Source organism: Leuciscus leuciscus (assembly GCF_965113295.1).
Source record: "Leuciscus leuciscus genome assembly, chromosome: 12".
In the NCBI taxonomy this organism is placed as follows: Eukaryota; Metazoa; Chordata; class Actinopteri; order Cypriniformes; family Leuciscidae; genus Leuciscus; species Leuciscus leuciscus.
Genome location: NC_138736.1, coordinates 17927607 through 17943946, shown reverse-complemented (window position 1 = coordinate 17943946; position 16340 = coordinate 17927607). Strand labels below are relative to the sequence as shown.

Here is a 16340-nt window from a genome sequence, read left to right as displayed (position 1 = left end):
TCAGCCCTTAATTTTGGCATGTAAAGATCCTATATTTGGGGCAGATTTCTTTAGCCTGTGCTAGTTATGATGCAAACAATAGGAGAAATCCTCAGTTACTTACTGGGAGTTCAGCTGGTCTCCTCTTTGTCAGTTTCAACACACCACAGGATGTTTGAGCAGTCTGCAAGCAGAAGTTCAAAGCTACTGGACCACAGCAAGCTGTTTAATGTGATGTTCACAATCATCTTGCCGTTTAGTCTGTTTAGTTCTCTGTCCTTTCTCATGTCGTCTCAGTGTGTGGTCTCTAAAAAGTGAGAGTGTCCACAACATCTGGACAGACATCACCTACACACACACACACACACACACACACACACACACTTCCAATGAATTGAGCAGGGACTGTCAGAATAAAACAGAAAACATTCTTTTTGTGATCTTAATTTCCAATATTTCACTCTCTCTTTCTCTTTTAGGCTAAACAAACCCATTGACCCCACCAAGCCACTGTGCTAAAAACAGCTAGGCCTCTTTTTACTCCCAAAACGTCATGAAAATAAAGAGCGCTGAGCCACCACCCTGGCTTAACTCTCCTTCTGCGGCAGTTTTCTTAGGCATGCCTTTAGTTTTCTTTCATGTAATTCGATTTTATTGGTTTAAAAACAAATTATAATGATGACTATACAGTATATTTCTTCATTTTATATAATACTACCTACCCAGAGAAAATTGTATTGCTTAGAGGTTGTTTTATCAAAACTGCAGAATACCTAATGGAGTTCTCTTACGAGAGGTCTCTCGTACTGCGTAAGATATCTTACGCGGGGGGAAATCCTTTTTCCGCGAGATATTGAAGCCAAAAATTATCCTTAATTTTGTAATAATGCAAAACGCGTTGCGGCAGCATGCAGACATAGGCGAGGCAGCTCGCGCGCCTATTGGCTGCTCTGCGGCAACTGCAGCAGCCTATCGAGCAAGGCCTGGCGTGACGCCAGACCCAATCAGGGCACTTCGCGCCTGCTGCGTCACGTCCCGCCGAAATGGGCGTGGTCTAGGCCTATAAATACCGCTCGCAGGCAGCTATTATCTGATTTTTCATCCTCCAAGCGAAGCACACGCATCGCTGGAGCTGGAGAAGAAGCCGCGCCGTCTGAGAGAGAGCACCTTCAGCGGGACGAGTCACTGAAGTCGCTGGCCGCGCCGCCTTCCTGCCTTCCTGCTGCGCTTTCCGGCGCTTATATCCTTTCCTTATTACACTGTACTTTTGTGTGTGTGTGTCGCCGCCGCGACACACATTCTAAAAGAGCTAGCGTCTTTTTAAAGATGCCTTCCTGCGGCTCGTGCAGAGCCACACTCAGCGACGGGGACCGCCACGTGGTTTGCGTTTCCTGCCTGGGTGAGGAACATCACTGCGAGCTGATGGCAATGGCGACTCTGAGGACTCGCCTAGCCTTCTTCACCGAGACTGCTCCCCCGCCCGCCACGGCGTCGCGCCGTAAAATGCGCCGTGCCCAGCGGGCCCCGGAACCCTCCCTCAGCCGCCAAAGCTCGCCGGTTCGCCCGCTTGCTTCCCCGGCTTCGTCAGCCTCGCTTCCTGACGGACAGCGGCCGCCGTCTGCCGCCGCTTCCGTGGATGAGGAAGCCCTGCTGGGAGAGGATGATTCCTGCTCTATCCTGGCGTCAGGCAGTGAGGATTGGGCGGGCTCTGAGGACCCCACGCCCCCTGCCCGCACGTCGTCAGGCAAGAGAGCGTCCATCGAGACGGAGCTCATGCGAGTACTCGCACAGGCCGCGGCGAGCCTCGGCCTCGAGTGGTCTTCGCCTGAGCAGCCCGCTCACAACCGGCTGGATGGATTTTTCCTGCCTGGGGAGCGCGCTTCGCCTGCGTCCAGACCGGCGCCTTTTCTTCCTGAGTTACACGAAGAAGTCGCCAAGTCCTGGAACGCCCCCTATTCGGCTAGAGTGCGTCCTGCTGTTTCTTTGGCATTCTCCGCTGTTGACGATGCCAAGAACAAAGGATACCTTTCGCTGCCGCCGGTCGAAGAGGCGATAGCGGCCCACTTATGCCCGCCCTCCGCTGGACGGCGTGCTAAGCCGGCCCTACCCTCTAAAGCTTGCCGCACGATGTCAAGCCTGCTCCGCCGCGCTTTCTCCGCCGCCGGGCAAGCTGCGTCAGCGCTGCACACCATGGCAACGCTTCAGATCTTCCAGGCCGATCTCCTCCGTAAGCTGGATGAGGAAGGACCTGACGCGATCTGCGTGCCGGACTTAAGGAGTGCCACGGACCTCGCTCTCCGTGCTACTAAGTCTGCAGCGCAAGCCATTGGACGGAATATGGCCTCTCTCACCGTGACTGAGAGACATCTTTGGCTGACGCTCTCGGAAATGGCCGAGTCTGAGCGCACCGCGTTCCTCGACGCCCCGCTTTCCGCCACAGGCCTCTTTGGATCCTCCGTCAAGGATTTCGCGGAGAGATTCGCAGAGGTACAGAAAGCGTCACAGGCTATGAAGCACTTCCTCCCGAAGCGCTCCAGCTCTGCAGCAGGCCGTGCGAAACCGTCTGCTCAGAGCTCACAGCCACAGCCACCGTCCACTGCCTCCACTTCACAGCGCCGCCAGGCCCGAAGCGCGAGACCGCGCTCCCACTCATCCGGTCGCCGCCCCGCCGTACGTGGCTCGCGACCTAGGATTACGGTGAAGCCCGAGGCCCCGAAGTCGTCCTAGCACAGCTAGGAAAACGACGGTGTTTAAGTCCCGCTGCGGCCAGACTCACACCAAAGCTATTCGCTCGTCCAGTTCCAGCAAATGTGACTGTTCCAGTGTTTTCTGCAGCCAACAAGTCGGTTCTGTCACCCGCTTGCCTGCACACAAATGCCGTTTTCACGGCTACCCAGATAAATCCCCAAAAGAGTGTATTTTCTGGTGTCCCGGCCACGGCCGATGGTGTTTCATGTGTAGTAAGAATGCCCACTGCCCAGTGCCCATCCCTACACACAAGCACAGCCTGTCACACAGGGCTCGCGCACATAAAACCGACTCAGATCGGTTGCGCTTCAAACATGGTGAATGTGCCCACTACCCAGTGCCCACTTACACCGCGTTATGCATGTCTCACGGTTTCTGTAAAAACGAAACCAACGTGCACTCGCTTCACGCAAGCGAACGATGTTTTCGGTGTGATAAATGTGCCCGCTGTCCCGCGCCCACATCCACACATAAACATGACAGTTCCCACGGGAACCGCCCAGCCCTCCCCCTCGCGGTTGACCACCGCAGAGGAGTCGGGCGCGGGTAATCTGCCCGCTGTTATCAGCGCGCCCCATGCCTCAAATGTCACGAGCGCGATGCTTGTGTTACAGCACGCCGAAGCTTCTCCATCGCTGAGCGAGCGGAGCGTGCTTCGTATTCAACCCCTAGCTATCCATGCAGACGCATGGGCAAAGCTGCCCGGGGTTTCGAAGTGGGTGCTGAACATTATAAAAAGAGGCTATTCGCTGCAGTTTCGCCGACGCCCTCGCCGCTATGTGGCGCGCGTCGAGACCACGGTAAAAACAGAAGTAGCACATTTACTTCGAGCCGAAGTGGCGAAACTATTGAGCAAAGGGGCCATAGAGCCTCTCTCTCAAGTTCAGAGCGAAGGAGGGCTATACAGCAGATACTTCCTGGTACCGAAAAAAGACGGGGGTCTCAGACCCATACTAGATCTAAGGCAACTGAACAAAGTGCTTGTGAAGCGACAGTTCAGGATGCTCACGACCAGACAAATCCTTGTGCAGATTCGCCAAGGAGATTGGTTTGTGTCAATAGATCTGAAAGACGCGTATTTTCAAATACAGATAGCGTCACGTCACAGGCGATATTTGAGATTCGCCTTCGAGGGCCAGGCATATCAGTACACAGTCCTGCCGTTCGGTTTATCCCTGGCACCCCGTACATTTACGAAGTGCATGGATGCGGCGCTCGCACCCCTCAGAATGAGAGGCATGCGAGTGCTGAACTATTTGGACGATTGGCTGATTCTAGCGCAATCTCGCGCAGTGCTCATAGAACACACGACCATTTTACTCGATCACCTCGAGGATTTGGGTCTCAGTGTCAATTGGGCAAAGAGCTCTCTGTCACCCAGTCAGAAGATATCTTTCCTGGGCACAGAATTGGACTCGCTGTCCATGATAGCGCGACTATCACCACAGCGCGCGGTAGACATTCAACTTACAGCGAACTCGTTTCGCTGCGGCGCGTCTGTCCCGCTCAAGAAATTTCAGAAGATGCTAGGTCTCATGGCCTCAGCATCGTCAGTGCTCCAGCTGGGCCTGCTCCGCATGCGCCCGCTGCAGTTTTGGCTGAAAGCGCGAGTCCCACGCAGAGCGTGGGCATCCGGTTCGCTTCGCCTCAGGGTCAATCAAAAGTGCGTCACAGCTCTGAAACCTTGGAGAGCGAACGACTGGTACCAATCAGGTGTAAGCCTGGGGACTTCCTCGAGGGTGAAAGTGGTGTCCACGGACGCGTCCACCTCGGGATGGGCCAGTGGTCGGAACGGGAGAAGCTCCTGCACATAAACTGCCTCGAAATGCTGGCAGTAGACAACGCGCTGACGCGTTTTTGTCCCCAAATAAAAGGACGCCACGTCTTGGTCCGTTCGGACAACATGTCTGTGGTGTCCTACATAAATCGCCAGGGCGGCCTCAGGTCCAAGAACCTGTACAGGCTGGCAGAACGCCTCCTGGTATGGGCTCAGTGCAACCTGCGCTCGCTCAGAGCAGCGCACGTGCCAGGGCTCCTGAATATAGGACCGGACAGACTGTCCAGGAACAATGTTCCGGCAGGCGAGTGGTCTCTACACCCACAGACAGTCCAACTGCTGTGGAAGAAATTCGGCAGAGCGGAAGTAGACCTGTTTGCGTCTCAAGAAAACGCTCACTGTCAGGAATTTTTTCCAAGAGCAGGAGCGCGCTGGCCCATGTGTGGCCCCGCCGCCCGCTCTATGCTTTTCCCCCCGTCTCTCTCCTGCCTCAGGTGATAGAACGGATCAGGGAAGAAGGATGCTCAGTACTGCTGGTGGCACCGTTCTGGAAAAACCAACCTTGGTTCCCAGTCGTGATGCAGTTAGCAAGTACTGTCCCGTGGCCAGTACCAGTGAGGAGAGACCTCCTCTCACAGGCCCGCGGTTCGATCTGGCATCCTCACCCGGAACTATGGTCCCTTCATGTCTGGGCCATCAACGGGTACATGTTGGACTCCCTAAAGGAGTATTAAACACGATCACGCAGGCTAGAGCTCCGTCTACGAGACGACTCTATTCCTCGAAATGGTCAGTGTTTTCGGGCTGGTGCACAGCCCGTGGTGTGTCACCCACAGACTGTGGTGTGGCGGAGGTGCTTTCCTTCCTACAAGAGCTGTTGGATGGGGGCAGGGCCCGCTCCACGCTCAAAGTTTATGTGGCGGCTATAGCAGCGTTCTCAGAAACAACGCTTGGTCAGTCAATAGGAAGGAACGATTTAGTCATCCGGTTCCTTAGAGGGGCTAAGAGACTGAATCCTCCCAGACCTCCCTCAGTCCCCGTATGGGACCTTTCTACGGTTCTGGAAGCCATGAAAGGTGCGCCATTTGAGCCTTTACAGTCAATCGATTTGAAACACCTGTCTTTCAAGACGGTGTTTTTGCTGGCTCTCGCTTCAGTGAAGCGCATAGGGGATCTACACGCGCTCTCTGTGAGCGCGGCGTGCATGGAGTTTGGGCCTAATGACTCGAAAGTTATACTCAAACCTAAGCACGGTTATGTTCCAAAATCCCTCAACACACCGTTTAGGGCGCAGGTTATCTCCCTGTCAGCCCTACCGGTCCCTGATGAGGAAAGAGACGCGAGCCTCCTTTGCCCAGTCAGGGCATTACGAGCTTATGTGTCTCGCTCGTCTGGTTTCAGACAGACGGAGCAGCTCTTTGTTTTGTTTAGCGGACGTTCTAAAGGACTAGCCGCGTCGAAACAGAGCCTATCCTGATGGATAGTTGATGCTATAGCGCTGGCATATGCCTCCAAGGGCATGCAGTGCCCGTTGGGTGTCAGAGCGCACTCCACGAGAGGCATGGCCTCTTCGTGGGCCTGGTCAAGTGGGATTGCCTTGCAAGACATTTGTATGGCGGCAGGCTGGGCCTCCCCGTCTACATTTATAAGGTTTTATAACCTAGAGGTTCCCGCCCTGCAGGCCAGGCTGCTGTCGGTCTAAGTTTACCAGTATTGTCTGACCTGATGCGATCAGCTCAGAATGCTGCGTCTACTGAGCACAGCTCAATGTTCGACAGTAAAAAGTAGCAGCACGAGATGTGCCTGGGCAAACTGTGTAAGACCCACATTCCCCCATCAGTTCAGGCCGTACCCCACCCTGTCTGTATGATGAAATTCGCGTCTCAGCGACGCTGCCATATGTGGAAGAGTGCGGCTTCGCCCCTCCCTCTTCCCGGACTCCCTGTGAGTTCCCTGAGTGATTGTGCACTATATGTACCCCGGGTTTTCGCCTTTGGGTCTTTGGTGTCAGATCTCAGCATGCACGGCGTTTTGCATTGGGTCCCCTAGCGTAAGATATCTTACGCAGTACGAGAGACCTCTCGTAAGAGAACGTACTCGGTTACTAACGTAACCTCGGTTCTCTCTAGAAGAGGGAACGAGTACTGCGTATCTTGCCGTGCATGCACACGCTCTGGTTGCTTCGACGATGAAAAACCAGATAATAGCTGCCTGCGAGCGGTATTTATAGGCCTAGACCACGCCCATTTCGGCGGGACGTGACGCAGCGGGCGCGAAGTGCCCTGATTGGGTCTGGCGTCACGCCAGGCCTCGCTCGATAGGCTGCTGCAGTTGCCGCAGAGCAGCCAATAGGCGCGCGAGCTGCCTCGCCTATGTCTGCATGCTGCCGCAACGCGTTTTGCATTATTACAAAATTAAGGATAATTTTTGGCTTCAATATCTCGCGGAAAAAGGATTTTCCCCTAGCGTAAGATATCTTACGCAGTACTCGTTCCCTCTTCTAGAGAGAACCGAGGTTACGTTAGTAACCGAGTACGTTCTCAGTCATATTTAATTTAAAAACCAACTTTGTCTCAGATGTTTGATCTAAAAATGATTTTGGAATAAATAAAAAGTCATACTATTTTTAACTGAGTTGTCATTCAATAAGCGTACAGAGCTAAACAATGAATGTGGATAGCAGCTCAGATCATTTGATTTTGGAAGAATTTGAAATGTTTGAGTTAATGTTAAGATCTCTGCATTACACTTTGTTTTAAGCTGCCCGTGTTACACTGTAATTACATTTAAAGTACTGAGTAATAATAATTAACTACATGTGCTTACTATAGGGTTAGGATTAAGGTTTGGTTTATGGTTAGTTGCATGTAATCATGCATAATTTATAGTTATTACTACAGTAACTACATGTAACGTGTAACAAGGACAATAAAATAAAGTGTTACCGATCTCTGACTTTTGATTGCAGATTTGGTATCATCAGCAAATCACATCACAGTTATCATATCACATAATCATTTAACGTGATTGCTTGATCTCGATATATAAATCTAGCACATACATGCCCTCGAAGGAGCTGAATGCATTAATTGAGATGAATTCACTGTGAGAAGTTCCACCCTTGGTGGGGATGAGAGCCTAGCGTTTCGTTCAGGTCGTTCAGGTACATATGTCAACTACATGCTTGACCATACAAAAAGTGTAGATTTGCGGAAACACCAGACTCCACTTAATCTACTGGCCATAATCATTTCAGAAGAATACAGAATAAATCAAATATAACCTTTTATTTGTCAGGTAAATATACATCATGCCAATTCATAAATGATAAATACATAATATCAATTGCTCAAAGATGAATCTAAGAGTGAGAGATGCTTACCTGACAGGAGAGAGACTCACAGCAGTTGTGCGAGTATTCTTGGTGCAGGACTCAAGACACGATTGCAGTGACTGCAGCACTGCGCAGGTTTTTCTGGTTACAGAATCCCAATGGCTCTTTTGCCTCTTTCTCTTAAATATACATACCAGAACAAAAGAACTGTAAATATTTGTTGAATTTGGTTGAGCCTATACACGTGCCCCAAAGGGTTGCACCTCGTTTTGGGGGGGTGGACCAAGAGTTACATTAACTTTGAAGGGACACCAACTACAACAGGAGAACAGAATTCTCTTAAATTTTAAATATCCCTCAATATATATTTGTCTACTGTGAAATTGAGACCATTTTACCAATTGCATTGAGACATTTAAAATGATACCAAACATGACGGGAAAAAAATATAGTTTCAAAAGATACTCGAGTCAAGGGAAAGGAGAGGGATTAGAAGAGGGGGACTCATAGATAAACGTGGTATGAACACTGGGCAAGGCGGTGTCCTATGCTCTTTCTTTGGGATCTTCTCTCCAGATTAGTGAGCTTTATGGCAGGGCATTTGATCTCACATTCTGTCTTAGCAGGAAAGTTATTTTGTTCTCCTTCTGTTATTAGAAGACAGTGGCATAGGGAGTGGTACCACTTGACAGTCTATATGAGTCTTTTTGGATACACTCTGAAATGCTAAGTATCAGTAGAATCAGCCCATGCTATGCCCATTATGTTTGTGCATATTCACAGCTTAATGAGGTAGGCATTCCCTCAGCATGGCCTAGTGGGTATTGGTTCCCCATAGTGTCAATCAAAGATTTTTCGACAGGGAATTTCTCAGGTTACGACTGTAACACTGGTTCCCTGAGAAGGGGAACAAGACACTGGATCTCGTTTCCATGGCTTGGGCCTGCCTGTGCATCTCCTTCAGACAAAGAGTTGATGACGTGTATTACAGGCGCCCTTTTATACTTACAGACGCTCAGCTTGTCAAGTCAAGTCAAGTCAAGTTTATTTGTATAGCGCTTTTCACAATACAGATTGCATCAAAGCAGCTTCACAGTATTAAATTAAAATAATACAACAAAGTTTGTTTCAAGAGGAATTTATTGATTGATAAAATTAAATTAAATATCCCCAAAATATCCCCATTGAAACCCATTGAAACCCCTTTAACCCAATGAAGCACCTCTGCTGTTTGCACTGTAAATCACACCTTATACTCATAGCTCTGTATAAAATCATAATTTATGTAGAAAAATTAATCAACTGCTGTAAAAAACAAAAAAAAATTTCAAGGCAATCAATCTAAAAAATCAGAGCACATAACAGTTTATCTCAGGTTTTGACTGTAACCCTGGTTCCCTGAGAATAGGATAGCTTGTGATGTCATGGACTGTCGTCAGGCAATTAATTGGGATGTTTGTCACATGTGCCTCAGACACCGGTCACGCTGAGGACGTTCCCCATAGTGTCAATCCAAGACGCAGTGTCTCGTTCCTATTCTCAGGGAACCAGGGTTACAGTCAAAACCTGAGATAAACTGTTATGTGCTCTGATTTTTTAGATTGATTGCCTTGAAATTTTTTTTTGTTTTTTACAGCAGTTGATTAATTTTTCTACATAAATTATGATTTTATACAGAGCTATGAGTATAAGGTGTGATTTACAGTGCAAACAGCAGAGGTGCTTCATTGGGTTAAAGGGGTTTCAATGGGTTTCAATTGCTTGCAGTGGGAAACTGAAGATGAAGGGTGTCAGTCTGTTGCTCAGGGGTAATAAGCTCTTGTTAAATTTATTGTTGGGTCATAAGTGCCCCTTTGAACATGAGAAGACAGATGAAGGTCTATGAAAATGGTTTAAAATGGAAATGAGATGCTTTCCACAAGTAATGAAGTCAGTTAAACTGTTGAGTCACTGCTTTAAAAAACATGCTGAACTTTTTCTGTTTTCAGTAGCTACAACAGTGAAGCGACCAATAACACTCCTAACGTTTTATATTTCCCTTCCCTTTTTTTTTTCTACTGTATTTAATTTCACTGTCCAACCTTTTCAAAATATAATTTGAAAAGAGTTTATTTAACAGGCATGTATGTGCTCTAAAAAAATGTGTTGGCATCTTTTTTTTCTTCTTTTCATTTTGGGAGTTATGACAACTTCGAATGAAATTATTTTCAACCAACAAAGTATACTGAGTTAGAGGAACTTAATCTGTAACATAAACACACATTTTTTATTTGAGTTGTAGCCCTGGAGGTAATTCATCTTATCTATTTCAGATAAAACCCAAAGCTATCATAGCACATGCCACATGTAAATTATTCAGCATGTGTATTTAATGAACAAGTAATATTTTTGTAGCTTGACAATTCTGGTTACAATAAATGGTAACAAAAAATTCCTCTACAGATGAAATCATGCAGGTTTGGAATGAGGGTGGTCACGATGATAGAATTTTCATGTATGGGTGTAACGCTAGCGAACTCAGAGACGAGGGAGGGTTGAATCAAGTGCAGAAGATTAATTAGAGAAATAATTGAATACAAATAACAAAAAAAAAACGGCAAAACAAAAACTCAAGTAAACATAATGGAGCACACCAACATACCAGCTAGAAAAACAAGACCTGACAATCAACAAACATATATACAGACTAGTCAAGTCAAGTCACCATTTATACAGTGCTTTTTACAATACAGATTTTTTTTCAGGAAATGAATGCAACAAAGCTTGTTTTGGCTGTACAGCAGCTCTAGAAGAAAGTAAGAAAAAAAAATTGTTTGCAGTGCAATATTCATTCATTGCATCACATTTTTCTATATAACATCGGATATGTAGAGCACATTAGTAAGGCTGCTGTAACAGTGGGAAGGAAAGTGTGCCTCGCTCTCACGCTCTCTTCGAATTTTTGTGTTGTTTCCTGGGCACAAACCCGTGAGAGCCAGTTTCACAGGACTGAGGTCTATAGTGTAAAAATCGGTTTAAATTAAGCTAATCTGATAAATGACATTCAATAACATCTTGCTGCAACCTCTGGAAGTAACCTAATATTTCCAATGTGGTTAGAGGCATTGATGACACATATTCCCATCATCACACCTTCCGAAAATGAAACAGATTACTGTAAAGAATGGAAGGATGCCAGATGGAAGGGAAGATATATATGCCGTAACCACCACCACAGCTGTCAAATAAACAAATTATTCATGTTTTATTTAGTCATCTTTAGTTCCTACAAATAAAAAAGCAACAGTTATTCTTTTTTCTTATTCTTATCTTAATATTCTTTCAATACTTGGTTTTGTGGCCATCTCCTCTTCATCCCCCCATTTTGCGAGCCTCTGCCTTCTTGCTGTTGGCTGAGAAGAAGTCAAATGTTAACTTTATTACCCTAATTAAGAAATGATACAGGTTGGATTAGAGAACATTTAATTATGTGAAAAGAGCATTATGTGGAAAAAACTGCTGCACATTGAAATAGACACTGAATGATATTTATTTAATGTGTCAAATGTTTGTAAAGTAATGTAGCCTACACCCATTAACCTTTTTTGCAAAAGATTTATCTGATGTCAGGAAGTCAATGGTATCTAAAACTGTCTGGTTACTCACATTCTTCTAGATATCTTCCTTTCTGTTCAGCAAAAGAAAGAAATTCATACAGGTTTGCAACAACATGAGGGTGAATATATGATGACAGAATTTTCATTTTTCGGTGGAGTATCCCTTTAACTCGGAGTCAGTTCAATCAACTCTTGAACCTCCTTATTGAAACAGGCCCCTGCTTCACTGTAAAAAAATTCTAACCTCTCCAAGTCAAAATTTTCTAGTGACTGGTCACATATAAATTTTTTAATTGGCCCAAATGCAATTCTTGTTGCAATAGTCTGTTAACATTGGCTCAATGAGAAATAATATGTCAGACTAATTGAAAAATGTAGATGTTATCAGTCACTAGAAATTTTTGACTTGGGGATGTAATTTTATTTTTTACAGTGTTGTTTTGGGGGGTTTTGGTTCTATCTCTTCCTGTCTATGTCATCGTTGTGCAGATATATGCATATCTGCCAATGCAGCAGCTTGTTTTCTCACTCAACAGCACATGTATAGTACTTATATTGTCTGTTTCTCCCATTACCCTGTGCAACTGTGTAGGGTGAAAAGTTGCTTTACAATGTATACAACTTGTAAATGATCTGATTAGATATTTGTGTTGAAGAGGGCTCTGCCCTTTTCTCTTGCCTCCTGCTTTGTTGGGGGATTAATTCATGTATCTTACATGTGAAGCAGCAGCAGCATGTCTTACATGCTCAGAGCAATGTCTGTGAATGTAATAGCAGTAGCTTGCTCTACAGCAGCAGCATCATAGCAGATCCATCCTGCCAAGACCAAATACATTAACATTGCCATATCCATCAACATGCTCATCTCTATTACTATACCAGTCTCCTGAGAGTTGTCATGACAGAATTACTTAGTTCTGGCATGAAACTCTAGATCAGGGGTCACCAACCTTTTTGAAACTGAGAGCTACTTCATGGGTACTGAGTCATACGAAGGGCTACCAGTTTGATACGCTCTTCTGAAATAACAAATTTGCTCAGTTTGCCTTTAGTTATACATTATTAATAATACTCATCTATGTGAAGACACTAATCACGTAAATGATTTCTCTCAATAATTAGCAACAATGACAATAAGGAGGGAAACAGATATCAATATTCAGCACTTTAATCTCAGTAATTGTTAAATTTTTAGATGATCACTTACATCACTACATTTCATAGGAAATATGTCCCATTTTCACTAGCCACTGACAAACCCTTTTAACAAATCATGAACTATGTTTCAAAAAGTTATCAATTATGTAATGTTAGAAAAATCAACTTACATATTTTTTAATAAATCTTGTCACATTTTGAACTAATGACCAAATCTGTGGCATTAAAAAAAAAAAAAAAATTTTTAATTGAACACAATTCTTCAATATTTTAAAAGGGAAAAATGTCCCATTTTCACTAGCCACTGACAAACCCTTTTAACAAATCATGACCTATGTTGTTTCAAAAAGTTATCAATAATGTAATGTTAGAAAAATCAACTTACATATTTTTAAATAAATCTTGTCACATTTTGAACTAATGACCAAATCTGTGTCATTTTTTAAAACACTTTTTAAATTGAACACAATTCTTCAATATTTTAAAAGGGAAAAATGTCCCATTTTCACCAGCCACTGACAAACCCTTTTAACAAATCATGAACTATGTTGCACTTTTTCAAAAAGTTATCAATTATTAATGTTAGAAAAATCAACTTACATATTTTTAAATAAATCTTGAACTAATGACCAAATCAGCCGCATTTTTTAACACACTTTTAAATTGAACACAATTCAACTTCGCCATGGCACTGCCATGTTGCCACTGACAACATCTGGTATCTGTTTCTTTTTTAGTGGGAAGACTGGCAGTGTATTGTAATCTGGTGTGTAACTTGACACTGCAACTGTGAGTGAGTCTTTCAGATGTGCATCAGTGAGGCGTGTTCTGTGTTTGTTCTTGATGAAGTTCATGTCAGAAAACGCTGATTCACAGAGATAGGTTGAACCAAACAGGCTAGCAACCTTCATAGCTGCTGTGTATACTCCACTGTACTTCTCTGTGTCAACAAGGGACCAAAAGTTTGGTGCAGCCTGGTAGGCTTTGAGGTGGAGGTCATTTTGCAATGTTATGATTTCAATCTCCACCTGTCCAGCATCAAAGTTGAACGTTGCACTTAGTTGCTCCGCAAACCATGTTGTGTCCACATTCATGAAAGGATTGGAAATGAACGACACACATGGCTCAAGCTGATGAAGGTCACAAAACCTATTCTCAAACTCTTGCCCAAGTCTCTTTATGACTTCACAGTTCTTTTCTGCAACTTTGTCAAATGTCTCAGATGCAGAAGCATTGTCTTTCAGCACCGACTGCACAGAGGGAAAGTGCAGCACCTTTTTTCTGTGTAAATCCACAGAGAAAATGTTCATCTTGGCTTTAAATGCATTTAAAGCACTTATCATATCAACAACAGTCTTACCTTTGCCTTGCAGCTGGCAGTTCAAGTCGTTTAGTTTCCCAGTAATGTCCGTCAAAAATGCAAGGTCAAGTGTCCACTCTGTGTCCTCTAGCAGTGAGACGTCTTCACCTTTGGACTGCTTGAACTCTTTTATTTCACCCAAAAGTGACAAAAAACGAAGTAAAACTCGTCCTCTGCTGAGCCATCGGATTTCTGTGTGTAGCAGCAGTTCACCATATTCGGCTGACATCTCTTCCAATAGCACCTTGAAAATCCTGTGTTGTTTTGCTTTGGAGCGGATGTCGTTTATGATTTTTACAACGGGAGTCATCACGTGTCCAAAGCCGATCACTTTTGCACATAACGCCTGCTGGTGAATGATGCAGTGATAATGCAGAAATTGAGAAGTCTGGGTCACTTTTACAGTGAGCGATGAAACCTGTATGTTGGCCGATCATAGCAGGAGCCCTGTCTGTAGTCACCGCTACCAGCTTTTCCAATGGTACCTTTTTCTGCACGAAAAACTCCTTTACCGTGTTATAAATGTCAACTCCCCTCGTAGTTGTCTTTAATGGCAGTAGTGTCAGCAGTTCTTCTCTTTTGGAGAAATCTTCAAACACCATCCGGATAAAAACTCATAGCTGCGCTGTACTGCTGCTGTCCACGGACTCGTCGCACTGGATGCTAAACCAGCTGCACTCTGCCAGATCCCGGTCCAGCTGATCGGCCAAATTACCAGACATATCTGACACTCGTCTAGCAATTGTAGATGCACCCAGTTGGACGTCAGAGAGAGTGGAGATTAGATCGGTTCCATTTTTCTCGTCTTTAAGTACAGTGTTAGCAATTATCATCATTGCTTCTTTGAAAACTTCTCCGTCTGAAAATGCCGCCTTCTTGATCAGAAAATGTGTAGCTCTAAACAAGGCTTCGGTTGCTTTTTGTGACTTTTTCGTCGGCCTCGTGAAAAAAGACTGTTGCTTACCCAAAGCTGCCTTTAGCTCACAGGCTTTTTCTGTCCGTAGTGCACTTCCCCGTGGGTAGTTAGCATGGTAGCTTTTGTGACACGTAGTGAAGTGTCTCTCCACATTGTGCCGCTTTGCCGTCGCCACATTCGCCCCGCAAATGAGACACACGCAGGTTTCTTTCACAGTCGTAAAAAAGAATTCCTCCTCCCATTCATTGTGAAAGTGATAAGTTTTCTTCCTTTTTTCTGCCATGTTTTTGGGGCAAGAAACTGCATTCAGCTACCATCTTCTTTGCGCGCGCGCCCGCTAGCTTACTCTCCACGAGCACTGGTTTTGTCTTGCGCAAAATACTTTTGAACTTATTTAAACTCATGTATAATGAACATATTTTTAAGATATTGTCATTTTTAAATATATATAAATGCAAGTGTGATTAAAAAAGAATAGCAACAGAATAAAATTTAATTTCAGACGCAGCTCATAAGTGCTATTTTTAGAACAGGCCTGCGGGCGACTCATGTGGTCCTTGGGGGCGACCTGGTGCCCGTGGGCACCGTGTTGGTGACCCCTGCTCTAGATGGTGCAGGCAGATAGGTCTTTAACTTATTGGTAGCAATCATGTCATTATCTACAGAGCACAGCTGATTGGTTGCTGTTGCATCAGCAGCTAATGAGCTTGCTGCTCAAACATTCAAATAATTGCCATTGTTTGTTGTTAACAGTCTGCAGCACACTTTCAGAACCCTCCCACTTCCCCAGCTCCACCTGTATAGATCTGCTACGGGGGTTAATTCATGTATGTTACATGTGCAGCACCATGTCTTACATGCTCACAGTAATGACTGTGAATGTATTGGCAGTAGCAAGTCTCGATACTTGCTCTGCAGCAGCAGCAGTGTAGCAGATCTATTCCGCCATGACCAAATACATTAACTTATCCATTACCATGCCAATCTCTATTATTGTCATGACAGAATAGGTATTATCAACTGGCCAGAATTTTGAGATTGCAATAGACGTGGAGGACTGTCTATAATGCGTTAAGAGCTTGCTCAAGTACTGGGGAGCTAAACCATTTAATGATCTGTAAGCAATTAGCAAGATTTTAAAATGTATAAGTTGTTTAATAGGGAGCCAATGCAGTGTTGACAGAACCGGGCTAATATGGTCACATTTACTGGCTCTAGTAAGAACTCTAGCTGCAGCGTTTTGGACCAGCTGTAGTTTGTTTATTAAGTGTGCAGGGCAACCAGCCAGTAGAACATTACAATAATCCAGCCTTGAGGTCATGAATCCATGAACTAACTGTTCCGCATTTTTTATTAAAAAAGCATATGTCGTAATTTAGATGTATTTATTTATACAGTAATTATTTAACATTGAAGTCCTGCAGCTCCCAGTCCTTTAAAAAAAAAAAAAAGGAACATAGTTGTGAGGATAC

General features: G+C 45.0%; 1 protein-coding gene and 1 long non-coding RNA gene across 2 annotated transcripts in view; both read left to right on the top strand.

The window, feature by feature from the left end:
* The window catches only part of LOC309511603, a 223794-nt gene that overhangs the window by 39493 nt on the left and 167961 nt on the right, over positions 1–16340 (top strand). The window lies entirely within an intron of this gene.
* On the top strand, positions 1019–14654 carry LOC309510679 (uncharacterized protein; the record flags this gene model as incomplete). The annotated part of the gene is made up of 3 exons (XM_082185552.1): positions 1019–1240; positions 3377–4505; positions 14494–14654. The coding sequence occupies exons 2-3, from the start codon at positions 3416–3418 to the stop codon at positions 14652–14654; spliced, it is 1251 nt and encodes a 416-aa protein (XP_082041678.1). The 5' UTR covers positions 1019–1240; positions 3377–3415.